The 17,569-nt window shown below is 34.2% G+C and overlaps 1 protein-coding gene across 1 annotated transcript in view; it reads right to left on the bottom strand.

Annotated features, from left to right (window-relative positions):
• Positions 1–1,875: 1,875 nt before the first annotated feature.
• Positions 1,876–17,569, bottom strand: part of LOC125246465 (plexin-C1-like) — a 41,367-nt gene continuing 25,673 nt past the window's right edge. The window contains exons 8-15 of the mRNA XM_048157442.1: positions 5,566–5,659; positions 4,539–4,577; positions 4,223–4,356; positions 3,924–4,103; positions 3,517–3,625; positions 2,906–3,076; positions 2,630–2,791; positions 1,876–2,467 (exon numbers count right to left, since the gene is read on the bottom strand). Coding sequence (XP_048013399.1) covers positions 2,402–2,467; positions 2,630–2,791; positions 2,906–3,076; positions 3,517–3,625; positions 3,924–4,103; positions 4,223–4,356; positions 4,539–4,577; positions 5,566–5,659 — 955 coding nt within the window. The 3' untranslated portion in view covers positions 1,876–2,401. The remainder of the gene's footprint in view (positions 2,468–2,629; positions 2,792–2,905; positions 3,077–3,516; positions 3,626–3,923; positions 4,104–4,222; positions 4,357–4,538; positions 4,578–5,565; positions 5,660–17,569) is intronic.

Here is a 17,569-nt window from a genome sequence, read left to right as displayed (position 1 = left end):
GCCCCTGTCTTCAGTCATTCCTTCAAGTGAACTGGCAACTTCGGATTCAGCCTTAAAGGGTTAGTTCACCCAAAAATGAAAATTCTGTCATTTATTACTTACTCTCATGCCGTTCCACACCCATAAGGCCTCGGAACACAAATTAAGATATTTTAGTTGAAATCCGATGGCTCCGTGAGGCCTTCATAGGGAGCAATGGACACTTCCTCTCTCAAGATCCATAAAAGTACTAAAAACATATTTAAATCAGTTCAAGTGGTTCAATATTATTATTATAAAGCGACAAGAATATTTTTGGAGCGCCAAAAAACCAAAATAACGTGAAGGCCGATTTCAAAACACTGCTTCAGGAAGCATCGGAGCACAAATGAATCAGTGTATCGAATCTACTGTTCGGAGCGCCAAAGTCACGTCATTTAGCCGTTGGGAGTTTGACACGCGATCTGAATCATGATTCGATACACTGATTCATTGTGCTCCAATGCTTCATGAAGCAGTGTTTTGAAATCGGCCATCACTATATAAGTCGTTATTTTGTTTTTTTGGTGCGACAAAAATATTCTCGTTGCTTTATAATATTAATATTGAACCACTGTACTCACATGAACCGATTTAAATATGTTTTTAGTACATTAATGGATCTTGAGAGAGGAAATATCATTGCTCCCTATGAAGAGCTCACGGAGCCATCGGATTTAATCTAAAATATCTTAATTTGTGTTCCGAAGATTAACGAATGCCTTATTGGTGTGGAACGGCATGAGCGTGAGAAATAAATGACAGAATTTTCTTTTTTGGGTGAACTAACCCTTTAAAGGCTATTTCGAGATGAGCAAAATCTGCGCAGAACCGATCACCGGTGATCACCATGAGATCCATGCCTGTTAGAAACTAGGCTTGTTCAACTTCATGCGGCGCCGCAAAGATCAGCTGCCTCCTAACAAAAGCAATGCATTCAGTAGCCGAAGAAGTGGATGCGACTGAAATAAGAATATATATTTATTTACTAGATAGTGTAATCTTAATTTTTTTAATGTTTTGTTTTGTTTGTTTGTTTGAATGTCAGATATTCAATATCAAAATATAGGAACTTGTCTGAGAAAAAAACAGAAAAACACACAGCACACGTCGTCCTTGTCATCACAGAATCTGACCAATGAGAGTAAAGTGTGTCGTCATCAAGGCTTTTGCAACCGATTTTGAGCAACTACAGCGCCTGACCTAGGTGGCTGGTCTCGTTTTGCCAGATTACCAGAATTTTTGTCAGGTGGCAGCCGATCTTTGCGGCGCCACATTAAGTTGAACAAGCCTATTGGATCGGTACTTCCACCTATGTCATATGTGACCTTTTCAACGTGATTACGTAATGCATGGAGCATTGCAGAGCTAGTGCAAGACAAGCATTTGTGGTTAAAAAAGTATATACATTTTTATTTTATTTTTTTAGAAAATGACAGATTGTTTCACTAGATAAGACCATTTTCCCTCGGCTGGGATCATGTAGAGCGCTTTGAAGCTGCACTGAAACTGCAATTTGGACCTTCAACCCGGTGAAGTCCACTATATGAAGAAAAACCCTGGAATGTTTTCCTCAAAAACCTTAATTTCTTTTCATTTTAAGAAAGACATAAACATCTTGGATGACATGGGGGTGAGTAAATTACCAGGAAATTTTAATTTTGAAGTGAACTAATCCTTTAAAGAACATTTAATCAGTTTGTTTTCTCTGGGAATCAATCAAGCTCTTGTAGTGTTGCTAGCGCTGTGCTCTACTGTTTGAGCTACAGAATGTTTTTACAGAATGTTTGTGTGAAAGATTGTTCATGAGTGTTTATGTGTGCTTGTTAATTTAAATCAGACCAGACTCTTTTTTAATGGATTTGATATGTTTGACATGTTTATTAGTAAGTATGAGATGTAAGGCAGTATACTGATAACATAAATGATCAGATTAATAACAAAAAGGTATAAGATACAAAAGATATAAAGCATTCTTCTAAAAAATAACTGTACTGCAGTACTAAATTTCTGACCAGTCTAACTTTGAATAGATTTTTTTGTATGCGTGTATAATAAATAAGTATATAGCACCACCTGCTGTTCAGTATCAGGATTAATCTCACAGGATATTTGAATGCAGAGGTTGTTGAATAGTTAAAGCATGTGTCAAAACAAAAAATGTGTTATTTAAAGCTGAAAAATGTATTAAAATAAAAAGAATATAAAATAAAATGCAAACTGCTCAAATGTAAAATTACATACTAATTACACAGATATAAAAAGTGTAGAACTCTCTAGTCTTAGGAATAGCAAATAATGATTGTAAGCTTTTTTCAAATCTTTTTTTTTTTTTTTTTGTAAGGGGTTTTTTATTGTTTTTTCATACTTGGCCAGGTGTGTTCTATGGACGGATACAGAACAAATCCTGTGCATTCCCCATTCCAAGAACATAATTACCAATTGTGATCTGAAATGACAATGAAACTGTCTTTTCATCTCATAGAGTTGAGTAAGATGTACATTAAACTTTACATTAAACATAGCAGTGTTTGCAGCAGCAATTGTTAGGTCAAATTATCCATTATCTATACATTTTCCAAACAATTGCAAATATCAAAAACAGACTTACAGTTATTGAGTCCACTGCTGTGACGGCTCCTGATTCTCCTTTAATTATACAGATAATGATACTGGGCTCAATCCTCTCCAAAACACACTGATACTGCTGATCTCCCTGATAACCCATCACAATCACCTCACTCATACTCAAATTCAATGCATCTGCCTTTTTCTGAGAAAGAGAGTTCAACAAAAATAAAATTTGACTGTTAAAATAAAAATTAAAATAAAAAAATCAATAAAAATCTAAAGAGATGTTCTTAATCTGTTTTTAGTCACTCTTTACCTGAATGTTCACCTGTAGATCATTGGCCACCGAAAAGGTGCTGAATCCAGTGAATTCTGGATCAGGTTTGTAGGAGAAATAATCCATACAGTCCACAGTGAAATTCCCAACTTTTAATGACAAGCTAAACAGATCACTGCCATCATAACGGGGGGAGTGAAACCACACATCCTGAGAAAAGAGAGACAATAAAAATATTACTCTAATATGAGTTATGATGATTAAAAGTTTTTTTCTTGATCCTTAGACATGTTTTACATGTAATACTGCAAGTTTCTGATCTCAAAATTTCACTGCAAAATTAGCATTTCTACTTCCTCCTCAATGTGACGTCACACTGTGGTTAATATTTGCAAGTGAACCTCAAGGAACATATTAATATAACATAAAATGCATGTCCTCACCATTTCCAAAAAATCAGTGACACATTTAGAGTCACTGAAGTGCATTTAACAATTATATGAGCAGATAAATAACAAATTCTTCCAAATTAGACCTCATTCACTACATGTGTGAATCTGGGCTGTTTGAAGACTCACTGAAGTTCAGCTGATCTCTGTGTATCAGATTCAGTGCTGTGAGTTACTGCAGGAGTAATAAACACGTCTTACCCCTGAGCTTCTGCTGTATCGTGTCTGAAGCACTTTATTAGACGGACGGACAATAACTGATTCCACAGATTCCATATTGCTTCCCTGAATGTGAATCTTCCTTCCACCTCTGAATGAAGAGATATTAAAATATGTATTAAGATAGATATTAATAATTTCAAACAGTAATACAAAATATTAAGAACAGCTTTGCTGTCAGCAAGCAGGTTGTTATTTCTAAACCTCTAACAGTTTAAACAAGACTAGTCACATGTGAGTCAGTAAACAGCATTCTTGCAATTTCATGATTAAAATTGTCTGTATGCCATTAGATTACCATGAGCATGAGAATTGAAATGTGCAGTTATCATCTTAAGGCACTGATGTGATTTGGAAGCTGATCTTCCAGTGGTCTGAAAAGCTCTTACCTTCTCCAGCTGACTGTGGGCTGTATTCCTGTGCAGCTGGGCTGGGAACTGTAAGTGATGATGCTGTTACCATGACAACGGTCGTCAGGAGTAACAACACACACTTTCACTGTTCCTTTAGTTCCACTGGGAGGAATGTGGAACCTTAAAGTGTCACTGGAGCGATCAAATACTGGAGATCTGAAGAGAAACATTCATGCACAGGTACACAGTATCATTTATCTCAATCTACACACATTCATAATTCAACTAAACACAAACACACACACACACACACACACACACACACACAGCCTCACTCTTTAGGAATACAGTCCAGATCCCCTTGAATACGGATTTTAGTGACAGATTCCAGGTTCTTTCCTCTTAGTATAATGTTGTTTCTGCCATGGAAAGAAACTTTGTTGGGCTCCAGAGAGAGAATCTCTGGCTCCTACAGGACACAAATGGAGGGCTTATTGAATCATCATACAGACAAAGACGTAAAAAAAAAAAACACTCTATATGATTTAGCACAGTATGTAAGTGATTTAACATTTTGTTATGAGATTCAACATTATTTATTAAGTATATTAAAGGACATTATAAAAACAAAATCCTCAGTATGGCACTTACTTTGTAGTCAATCTCAGAGAGTAGATCTTTACATTCATCCTAAAGAGTAGAAAAAGAGAGAGAACTCTTAGTTTACTTCCTGACTTTGCTTCAGTCAATGCAATGACAATAAATTAAGTACAAATAGTCCACCTTGTTGGCAGAGGCCATTTTCTGGCCACCAGACAAAATTACAAAAGAAATTCAGCTGATGACAGAAGTGGTGCCTTTTTCTGAACTTATTCTTTTCTCGTTTCTCATCACATGTCAGCTCAGAGGCATTTATTTTAAATAAAAATCAAGAAAATATTCAAAAAGTGTTTTTATTGCATACCCAGGTGAAAAAAGTACATTTCTGTAATGTACTTAAAGTGCTCTATTTTCGTGCACTAATTTTGTACTTAATATACTAAAAATTCTTCTTTAGTACTTCTTAAGATCATCTAAAGAACATCTAAGTAAACTCAACTGTGCTGTTTGGAGACACCATGAAATATGAACTAAAATGTGCTTTTAATATATATTCCTGTATTTAAAAAATGTATTTAGATATCACTTATAGTTCATTTGAACCCATAGTGTACTACAAGTGGTATCTAAATAAATGTTTTTAAATACAGAGATAGTATATTAAAAGCACATTTTAGTTCATATTTCATGGTGTCTCCAAACAGCACAGTTGAGTTTACTTAGATGTTCTTAAGATTATCTTAAAAAGTACTAAAGAAGAATTTTTAGTATATTAAGTACAAAATTAGTGCACGAAAATAGGACACTTTATGTACATTATAGTGATGCATTTTTTTTTTCACCTGGGTACTGTTTCATAGTATACTACAATACACTGAGGTGCAAATAGTATAATAAATAAAATAAGTATAATTATCATCTAACTACTATTTACATTCAATGCAAAGAAAATACTGCTATTTTTACTTAGTGCAAAAAGTCCTGCCATAAATTACTCATCTTGACTCTTTATGAAGAGATTATATATTATATCAATAAGCAAATACTGCATTGACTTGTAGGTTAAACATTGTCTCACCTCTATGAGTAACTGCGGTCCAGGTCCATATATCCAATCACAACGCTGTGAGGAAGAGGACCACTGACACCCAGATGAGATACACTGCACACACCTGCATTTATTTAATGGTACAATGTGACTGAAATTATGGCATTTTTAAATGAAGAATCTCTTATAGGCTGTGCAGTTCTTACTGTGTATATGAAGGATTTGGTGAATTATCTGTGACACTCAAGCAGTTCCTCAGCGTCAGTTTCTCTGTGATCTTCTGATCATCAACATCAACTTTAGCTGATACATCTAAATAGATTACAAAAAACAATCAGAATGATATTCTAAAAATGTTTATTATATGGCTTTCTGGATATAGTTAGTCATGACAAAAAAAAAAAAAAAAAAAAAAAAAAAAACATTTTTGACTTCTCACGTTGATATTTACTATATGCACCTGCTAGACATTTTTATCCAAAGTGGCTTACATTACATTACATACATGTAAGATAGATTATATTAGCTCAGATTTGTCTAATTTGTTTTGTTTGAATTTCTTGTATTTTTTGCGGTTTCAGAGTTGTCATTTGGCTTACTACCATGGTTACGGTTGATGATAAAGAGAGAGGAAATAACTTGTGGAAATAAGACGAGTAGTTATCTGTAGCTCATGGGCGGGTGCTCTGTGGTCACAATTTAGACAGAACCTCATTTCCTTCCTACAACTGAACAGACACACATATTGCTGAATCAAACAAGTCCCTGAGTTTAAATGTGAAAAACATACAGATTATAGGGGGGAAAAAACTACTACAATAAAAAAATAAAAAGATTGTGAATTACTGTATCAGTAGTAGAGGCAATTTCGGAATACAGCACATTTTATGTATGTTGTCATCATAGGTGTCATCAAGTCTGATGTATATTTACACTTTCTTGATCTGTTATTTGGCAATCCCTTTTGCTTATTGTCTTTTATCCATCTTATTTAATCTAAGATCAGAAATTACCATTTTTAACTTTGAATGTGCGAGGCTTCTGGTGTCATACGCTTTCAGTTAATTTTATTTTACAAAAACAGTCTGTTATGCTGCTTGATATTGCAAACTGGTATTATTATATTATTTTAATTTATTATTGTAATCATATACACACTGGTTTGTTGCACAAATATGTTTTACCATTTATTGAACTTCTAGTAACCTATAGCAGCTAATGAGTGGGAAATCTCTCTTATTCACAGAAAACAGTTTAATTCCTCATTAAAAATATGGTTGATAGTTCAACCAAAAATACAATTCTGTCATAGTTTACTCACCCTCAAGTTGTTCCAAACCTGTATGAATTTCTTTCTTCTGCTGAACACAAAAGAAGATATTTTGAAGAATATGGATAACCAAACAGTTAATGGGCCCAATTGACTTCCATATATGGAGAAGTCAGTGCAGCCCATAAAACTGAAGAAGAAAGAAATTCATACAGGTTTGGAACAACTTGAGGGTGAGTAAATGATGACAGAATTTTTGCATGAACTCTCCCTTAAAGTATACATAATGTCATAATTACTTCTATTGCAGGGGTTTTCAGCTCTGGCTCTCAAGGTCCACCGAGTTTAGATGCAAACTTGATCAAACTCAACTGTGGCTTTCCAGTCAAGACCTTGATTGGCTTGTTCAGGTGTGTTTGATTAGAGATGGAGGAAACTGCAGGAAATTGGACATCGAGGGCCAGAGTTGGGAACCCCTTTTCTATTGTCTGAAAAATGCTAAACTAAAATTATATGTCATTTCTATTGAAACTTGTATGTCATGAGTAGTTATTACCCTGGGGCATGTTTCAAAAAGTGATTTATGGCCCCATTTGATTGATGACTTGACAGGTGTGACCTTTTGTCCTTCCGTTTCCGGACTGTGTCAACACAACCTTTGACCCCGATGTCATTGACCTATGACCTCCGGATATTAGGATGAATGTAATGTTGTTTGTGTTTGTCCATCTGGCTGTTGACCTGTGACCTTCGGATATTAGGATGAATGTAATGTTGTTTGTGTTTGTCCATCTGGATGTTGACCCGTGAGCTCCGGGAGTGAATGATCGTTTGACCCGGTTGTTTGAAGAGATATTTCGGGGCTGTTGCATTCCGTCACAGGGGCTTTTGTATGTGGACATCCTCTTCGTCTCAATGAGAAAAAATAATATTTTACCAATAGGGTCAATGCAATATACGCGCTCTCTCTCTCTCTCTCTCTCTCTCTCTCTCTTTCTCGTCACACACGTAATACAGATCTATTTAAAATAAATGAAAATATATTTATATATAATATATTAAACTGAATAATGAACAACATTGGAACAATCCAATCCCTCTCCCACTCTCTCTCGGTCTTTCCAAGTGAGCAGCTCACACCTAGCCAGGCAGTGACAACAATGGGCCATGCTGCATTCTATGGGACACTTAGTCTGTTACCTTTTCCAGAGAAAATGTTCAAAATGTTTAAATATGTTCTTAAAAATCTTTAAAGTTTTAATAAATCTTCCTATAAGGGTGCTGCTTAAAATAAATCTCTGTATGTTTAAAAATGAGCTAGGAATATTGAGTGATTTGATTTAAAATGATTCCAGATATAAAGTCTCTATGTGTTGGACATACCCTATTAGGGATGAACATTAGGGATGAGATTTACACACATTACACTGAATAATAATATAATAATCAAACATCTTACTAAATAATATAGTTTTAGCTAGATGAAAATATAAAAAATATCTTACACATCTTACTAAATAATAATATAGTTTTAGCTGGATGAAAATAATAATATCTTACATTTCCAGGGATCAGGAAATGTAATTCCTTTAAACATCATGAAGTTTTAATACTTATAATCCGCCTCTCTCTCTCTCTCTCTCTCTCTCTCTCTCTCTCTCTCTCTTTCTCTCGCTCTCTCACACACACACACACACACACACTCTTTTCAAAAGTGAAAAACTTTCTCTTCTTTGAATGAAGATGGTAATAAATAAAAGTATAACGATGTAATAATAACAAACAGTTATCACTGTAAAGCTTCTTCGACACAATCTGCATTGTAAAAAGCACTATATACAGTAAATAAAGGCGACTTGACTAAATTTAGTGACACCAATTATTATAGTTTTATAATAAAATAAAATTAAATGAAAATTCAAATAAATGAAAATAAAAATCTTACAGCTTTCAGTGAGCAGGGAAAAGTGTTCCTTCTTGATGTACTTAACACTAAATGGTTTTCTCATTGTCTCTCCAAGTGACTTGCAACAAAGCATGATAGTGTCAGTGACAGAGGGGGAGAGCAATGGTTAGTGGGGGGTGGATGAAACAATATTTTGTTCAAGCTAACTTTTATTTTCAAAGCATAAATATAGAAGTTTAAATTACATCTTTTAAAATTAAACAACTGTTCAAATTAAATCATTTTAGTTTTTTAAATTACATTTTTAAAAGTCTTAATAAATCAAACATTTGACATTTTATTATCAGGGTATGAGTAAAAATATATGGGTCTCGCAAACCATCTCTCACATTGTGTAACATTTTCAATAATTCAATATGAAAATCACCCAGCATTTTCAGAGAGAAACAATGATTTCATTCAGACCCTGTGATGCCTCAGGTTAGTTCTATAAAAGTAACTTGTCTCTATTTTAATATAAAATTATTCTAAATATAAATAATATCAAATATGTTGCTAAAAATTAATAAATAATAATTCATAATTAACAATTAAACAATTGAAATATAGAGGCAAAAATGATTTTCCCCAGTGGTGTTGGAACAGGACTTATTTTTTAAAGTTTCAGACATGATAATCATGCGATACAAGCATTCGGATGAAGCTTCATATTAAACAAAAAAAGAATATGGCATTTTCACTTGTATTCAGCACGTATTTTTCAACATGTATTATACAATATCTGCACACCATTTTCTGAAAAGGTTTTAGTAATGCTTTAGATCAGAATCTAGATTTTAGCAACCAACATGACATTAAATAGTTGTACCAGTGTACAAGGGTGTCTAAACTGTTTATAACAATTTGAATATTGAATATAGTTTACTGAATATAGCTTACTATTGAATATAGCTTACTGACATTGCCTATGCCCCTACAGATAAAAGCCAAAGACACAATGCAAAGACACAAATCAATGAGAATATTTTATACAGAAATGATATTTTCAGAAATTCAAAGGGCTCGGTTACAAAGAAAATAAATTGATAGATCTTGTAGTGCAATTATCCATCTCTTCTATGGGGGTTTGCGTGAAGCATTGACACGAAAAGTAAATCTGGCTGTTTGCGCTTGAAACGATTACGACTGAGACATATCTAACCATTGCACTGAAAGCTATGATTTCATCCAGTTTGAGATGGGTAAACAAAGTTACACACTGTAGTAAAAGTTATAGATACATCTCAAACAACATCTTTGTACAATTTTGTACAAATTGAGTGAACACAATAAATTAGCACATCTAAATTCAAGAGGCCTAGTAACTAAGAAAGCAGCGACATCATGTAAGAAAAGTGTCATACTGCATGCAGAAGTCCACTCTTGATTTATTGTGATAGGCATTTTTACCCCCTTCACTGGTCTTAGTCACATTATAAAGACTAACAAGATCGCTGATAGCATTTTATTCATCGGTCTGTATATGTTTTTAGCCGAATACTCCTCTCGGGCTGCTGTCAGTGTAAGTTTTTGCAATTCGTCACATGTGTGATGAACACAGGCCATTCATTTAAGCATCTTTTAGATGTATGACTGAACCTTTGACAAAACCAATTCTGTTTAAAGTGTTTAACGAATCATTTCTTTCAACACCCCAGCCTAACATTAAAGAATACGTGCAAATATTATAGTATAGATTTTTGTTAGAGTCTATGCCACGCTGTTGAAATGCAAGCTCATTTGAGAACTATAGCATTGCATACCCTTGTAAAGAAGAAATTCAAACAATCATTATACAGGTATTATATAATTTACCATGTGTGTACGACATATAAGATACAATTAGCTATAATGTAAACATAATACAGAAAAGCTCTCTTCTGATCTATTGCAAAAGATTGTAAATGCCATTTTTTCCCACTCTCAGTCTATCACCCTGCTTCCAATTTTGGTTAATTTATCATTTGTTAATTTTGTTCAAATGCAGTCTTCATCTAAAACTGTTCTCTGAGTTTGGTCAAAAATGAACTTTCACTGTTTCACTCAAACCACCCTTGTTCACATTACTTAAAAAACTCATGTAACTACATGAACGTAATTTAACTGCGTTGTTTCTACTAAAATTGAGTATTGTCAGCTTTACTTAGTAAGTGTTTGTTCAGTCAACTTAACATTGCTGTGTGAAACGCACACATTATTGTTGACATAATTAACTGTGCAGTGGATTCGTAGTTCCCAGCATGCTTTGCAAGGGACTGCATTAGGAGAGTAAATTTAGGGATTAAAGTGTTATTTTATGTGTTTTTCAGTAAAGGGAAAGATGTTGTTAGTTTATGTTAGTGTTTAATGTTCAGTTATGTTGGACATTTAGAGTAGTTTCTGTAATGTTTTTGAGTTTTTGTGGTTACCATCATGCAGAAGAGTGTCGCCTGTGTTTAGGCTGTGCGCGCTCATATACACATGCTTATAGGATGAAATTCCTGCTCTCAATTCAATTGAGTTTGTTCAATGAGTTATTTTTGAGTGCGTTTTGGGATGAGGGGCTGCATTCTGATATGTTGTATCCTTTTTATTTAAATGATTATTCAAAAAAAAATGTGTTCACCTTACGTAATCAACATAACATTATTAAGTAAACTGCATATATAAATATTATGTAAAGTGACATTCAAATGATTTGTATTTACTCAAAGAAAGTTTGTCAGCTTTATTTGAATTTCTTTTGTTCGTTCAACTAAATAGTTTTTGTACAAATTCCTCAATATTGGTGCGTGGAACCACTTGACATTTATTTTTTAAGTAAATCCATCAATTCATTTTTTTTGAGTTTACAGCTAGTATTTATGAAAATGAATGAAAACATGAGAGCTGTAGTACTGACGTTCTTTTTGATGTTCTGATCTCATCTTTCTGGTCTGTCTGCGGTCAAAGGACACATCATTTTAAACTTTAAACAAGTCTCGCTGTTTTTCTGGTACATTCTGTTACATACTATTACACTTAGTTACAGCATGTTACAGCTGTGAAAAAATATTGCCTCTGTACTCTAAACAAGACTTCAATAAAAAGTAACTTGATTAGTTATTTTAAGTGAAAGGTTAGTTGATTCAGGCCATTTTACGATCAAAATTGTTTAACATCTCTTAATTTTTAATATATGCTCCTGCTTAAATATTACTTGTTTTCATTTACAAAGAGGTCAGACAAAATATCTTTTTATATATATATATATATATATTCATAAATAACTATGATAGCGTTACAGGCCCTAGGTACAGTTGGGTGTCTGTAGGAGAGAGAGAGCAAGAGATGATTAGGACTCAAGACGTCCTCTGTCGTTAATAAAAAGTTTCAGCGTCATTAAGACAAGCTCTGTAACTGTATTTGTAAATACATTGAAATAACTGTAACCATACAAATATCAGCTATGAATAACTAAAACAAAGCCTAACAACATACACACATGACTCTAACTCTTTCACAAACCAGACTGACCCCAGGTATGGATATCTCAAATACCCAACTCGCAATAGTTAGATATCTTGACTTTATCCGCATGTTTAGGGGCGCTACCGTTCTTGTCCTCATAAATTTTATGCTTCTTTCCCATTTTATTCACTTTTTTTTTGAAATACAGTGTTTTAACATGTACATTCTTTTTGTCTGTAATTGTAATTTTAAACGTATTTGTTTTCCATTACCGTTTTACCCATTACTGTTTCACCCATTCCATCTTGCCCGAAAATCAGTGTTTTCTACACATTTAGGTGTAATGCGATGTTGAAATTGCACTCTCGCTGTTCTCTGCATCTCTTTTTTCGTACCATTTAATTGATTTAATAAAAAGGTGGTGTAACCACACTCTTACTCATTTTATGTAGTCTACTGTATTATATTTTACCGTATAGAATGCGGAGCAAAGATCTTTGAAACATTGTAGCCTGTAAAACATTTTAATGACTTTAAACGCCATATATAGACGTTTTACCCTCCAGGGGTTAGAGACTTTGTATTACCATTTTTAATGAGCTCAGACATGGTCGTAAATAACAACAAGTGATTCAAACTTTTATTTCAAAGTTGTTGAACATACATTGAAGAAATGCATACATAAGTAAAACAGTCATCATGAAATTACAGGTGGTCTAACCATAAAAGAAAATCTCTGCATGCTATCATGTTTCGGTCTAGGACATGATTGACCAGCATTTTGACAATTTCGCCGATGGTGGTATCATCAGCATTGTTTGAACGCAGTGAGACACAAACATCTGTTACAATTGTACACATACATACGATGTCAGTAACTCCTAACTCTTCGGTACATTCAGACATCACATCCAGAACTTTTCTTATTATTACACAGATTGGTTCTTTGGTGTAAACACACATGCTTGTCACATCAGAATTCCATGAACTTGATAGGTCTCTTACGACATCCATCTCTTTTTTGAGATTTGTTACACGTTTGGTTTCCTCCGTACAATCATCATCATCATCATCATCATCATCATCGTTAGCCTGATTGCACACGTCTTCGATGATCCTGTGCATCAGGTCAACCATCGGTCCTCTGAAATAATCTTTAAACATACAGTCCAAGATCCCTTTTAGAGGGCACTCATTGCCCATGGCACACTGGCACGCGGGGTGTCGGTGCACGGCCTCATCAGAACTCAAAGGCGGGTCATTCTCCCTCAGATTTTGTGTAGACATTTCAGAAATCCTCTGCAATGAAGATGGATTTTCAGAACTCAACTTGGTGCACGGTATAAACTTTGTCTTTGATATAAACTTTCTTCAATATCCCGTGGGCGAGTCCTTAAAACACGATTGTCCAACAGTTTACACAGTTTATTAATGGTTTGAAGTTTGGGTTTTTGGGTCTGATCCCCCCAAAATGTGAGTCAAAGAAGTCTCAGGCTCAGACAATCAGGAAAGTTGATTTTTGGCGGTCCATGTAACAACCAGACAATGCTCCTTAATCAAAGAGATGTTGCAGTAGAACAGCAGTCTGCTATGGTACAGTTGTCGATAGGTTGTGGCACCAGCTCCCTCACACAGATCGGTTAGGAAACCCAGGATGCTTGCTATACGTGAAGCTCAGCACGGTTTTTATCTGGACAGCCAATTGGGGCCGCCCTTGCCCCATGTGTGCGGGTTGTACAGGGGTTATCGTCAGGAAGTCATAAATAATGATATATAATTAACGACACAATGTGCAACAGAAATAGCAATATGTAAAAGTCCTGCATATATCACCAGAGAGAAGTTTACTCACTCATTTCACTCAATCCAGATATTTTGATTAAAAAGTCACAAGGTCAAAAACAAACAAAATAAAAAACAAGCACTTATGAATGGTTCACAATAAGATTCATAACATGCAGATTCTTTTTGTGCAGACATTTCATTTTACCATAAAAAATACGTTAAAAAATCTGTTAAATTTACGGTAAAATAACGTATTTCATTAACTGATATAATGTTAATTTACCAACCTAATGAAGTACTAATATCTGTTTTGTACCTTTATAATACACTGACAATCACCAAACACAGTGGTGATAAGAGTCACATGATGAATCAAAGTTCATCACAAGCAGCTTTTCCACAAGCTGTGAAGGACAACACTAACATATAGAAGGCGCACACAGTGTCATTCACACACACACTAAACACCATCATGGTAACATGCATGAAATTTTAAATGCAATAAACATTAATTTAACAACATTAGATGTAACGTAAAACCCTAATGTACATAACTGATTAGAAAAAAAATGAGAAAAACTAAGAAGAAACAGAGTTATTTCAACGAAAATATATCAAATGTGAAGTGTCACGCAGGGAATTGTGGGAATGTCAATTTACGGTTTTTCACTGTAAATTTTACAATGAATTGTTATTTTTCACATCCAAAAACTGTGAATTTAACGGTATTTTACCGTAAAATTACATTAAATGTACTGTTAGATCTATTACAGTTATTCACTGTATATAGTACGGACCAATTGACAGTTTTTCACCGCAGCATTTTTATAGTCTTTTACTGTTAAAATCACGGTCATTTTTTACAGTGTATTAAAGACTTTTATTGACACCATCGTATTAAATGATCTCAAGTAAAAATGTAAACGTAATGCACATACTGTATATTCAATAAGGGCTCTTATTTTAATGTTGTTCAAAAATTTACTTTAAACAAATTCTAGAATTAGTATAAACCATAATGTCTGTAACATAGAGATTCTTAGAGGCGAGGGAAATTGGATCCAATCAGTATTAAACAAAAACAATTACACATATAGCATGTAACACAAAACAGAAGCAAGGACATGATACATTACAATATCATTGCACAGTTCAGGTTTTGCTATATCACGTTACCATTTTAATACATATCATCACCATGACTGATTAAACATTTAGCAGCGCTTGAAATGAATTCAGCGCAAATTAAACAACTTGTCTATTGTTAAAAGATGGTATGTAACGCAGGTACGTCGCTCCACTGAAAATATAGACTGTTTGCAGCATTCGAAGGGGTCGTCCTCTGGAGTGCGCAGTCTCTGTCCCACTCATCGTCCGAAACGTTGCTGCTTTTAGACCAAAAGTCCATTTCATATCCCTCACGGGGTTTCATCAACTTAATGAGGTGTTGGTCATGAATCGTCTTGTTCCAACAGATATTCCTGTTTCACAAAATTTTCATCTTCATGACAAAACTTGGTCAAACGAATCCTGTGTTTTTTCTGCCGAGCGTAAGGAAGATTTTTTTCCGTTTTAATATAACTTTCAACAGAAGTTTCAGGAACTTGTGGAGTAACCATTCTAGATTTGCAGACTGTTTCCTAAAGCTTATTCAGTAGGTAGGGCCTGTAGGTTTTAACTAGAGAGAATGTGAACACCCTCTGTGTCTAACCCCTGGAGGGTAAAACGTCTATATATGGCGTTTAAAGTCATTAAAATGTTTTACAGGCTACAATGTTTCAAAGATCTTTGCTCCGCATTCTATACGGTAAAATATAATACAGTAGACTACATAAAATGAGTAAGAGTGTGGTTACACCACCTTTTTATTAAATCAATTAAATGGTACGAAAAAAGAGATGCAGAGAACAGCGAGAGTGCAATTTCAACATCGCATTACACCTAAATGTGTAGAAAACACTGATTTTCGGGCAAGATGGAATGGGTGAAACAGTAATGGGTAAAACGGTAATGGAAAACAAATACGTTTAAAATTACAATTACAGACAAAAAGAATGTACATGTTAAAACACTGTATTTAAAAAAAAAGTGAATAAAATGGGAAAGAAGCATAAAATTTATGAGGACAAGAACGGTAGCGCCCCTAAACATGCGGATAAAGTCAAGATATCTAACTATTGCGAGTTGGGTATTTGAGATATCCATACCTGGGGTCAGTCTGGTTTGTGAAAGAGTTAGAGTCATGTGTGTATGTTGTTAGGCTTTGTTTTAGTTATTCATAGCTGATATTTGTATGGTTACAGTTATTTCAATGTATTTACAAATACAGTTACAGAGCTTGTCTTAATGACGCTGAAACTTTTTATTAACGACAGAGGACGTCTTGAGTCCTAATCATCTCTTGCTCTCTCTCTCCTACAGACACCCAACTGTACCTAGGGCCTGTAACGCTATCATAGTTATTTATGAATATATATATATATATATATAAAAAGATATTTTGTCTGACCTCTTTGTAAATGAAAACAAGTAATATTTAAGCAGGAGCATATATTAAAAATTAAGAGATGTTAAACAATTTTGATCGTAAAATGGCCTGAATCAACTAACCTTTCACTTAAAATAACTAATCAAGTTACTTTTTATTGAAGTCTTGTTTAGAGTACAGAGGCAATATTTTTTCACAGCTGTAACATGCTGTAACTAAGTGTAATAGTATGTAACAGAATGTACCAGAAAAACAGCGAGACTTGTTTAAAGTTTAAAATGATGTGTCCTTTGACCGCAGACAGACCAGAAAGATGAGATCAGAACATCAAAAAGAACGTCAGTACTACAGCTCTCATGTTTTCATTCATTTTCATAAATACTAGCTGTAAACTCAAAAAAATGAATTGTTGGATTTACTTAAAAAATAAATGTCAAGTGGTTCCACGCACCAATATTGAGGAATTTGTACAAAAACTATTTAGTTGAACGAACAAAAGAAATTCAAATAAAGCTGACAAACTTTCTTTGAGTAAATACAAATCATTTGAATGTCACTGTTACATAATATTTATATATGCAGTTTACTTAATAATGTTAATACATTTTTTTTTGAATAATCATTTAAATAAAAAGGATACAACATATCAGAATGCAGCCCCTCATCCCAAAACGCACTCAAAAAATAACTCATTGAACAAACTCAATTGAATTGAGAGCAGGAATTTCATCCTATAAGCATGTGTATATGAGCGCGCACAGCCTAAACACAGGCGACACTCTTCTGCATGATGGTAACCACAAAAACTCAAAAACATTACAGAAACTACTCTAAATGTCCAACATAACTGAACATTAAACACTAACATAAACTAACAACATCTTTCCCTTTACTGAAAAACACATAAAATAACACTTTAATCCCTAAATTTACTCTCCTAATGCAGTCCCTTGCAAAGCATGCTGGGAACTACGAATCCACTGCACAGTTAATTATGTCAACAATAATGTGTGCGTTTCACACAGCAATGTTAAGTTGACTGAACAAACACTTACTAAGTAAAGCTGACAATACTCAATTTTAGTAGAAACAACGCAGTTAAATTACGTTCATGTAG

The sequence above is a fragment of the Megalobrama amblycephala genome, linkage group LG14 (assembly GCF_018812025.1).
Source record: "Megalobrama amblycephala isolate DHTTF-2021 linkage group LG14, ASM1881202v1, whole genome shotgun sequence".
NCBI lineage: Eukaryota > Metazoa > Chordata > Actinopteri > Cypriniformes > Xenocyprididae > Megalobrama > Megalobrama amblycephala.
The sequence above is the reverse complement of the archived record's forward strand: the minus strand, read 5'-3'. Positions and strand labels throughout refer to the sequence as shown.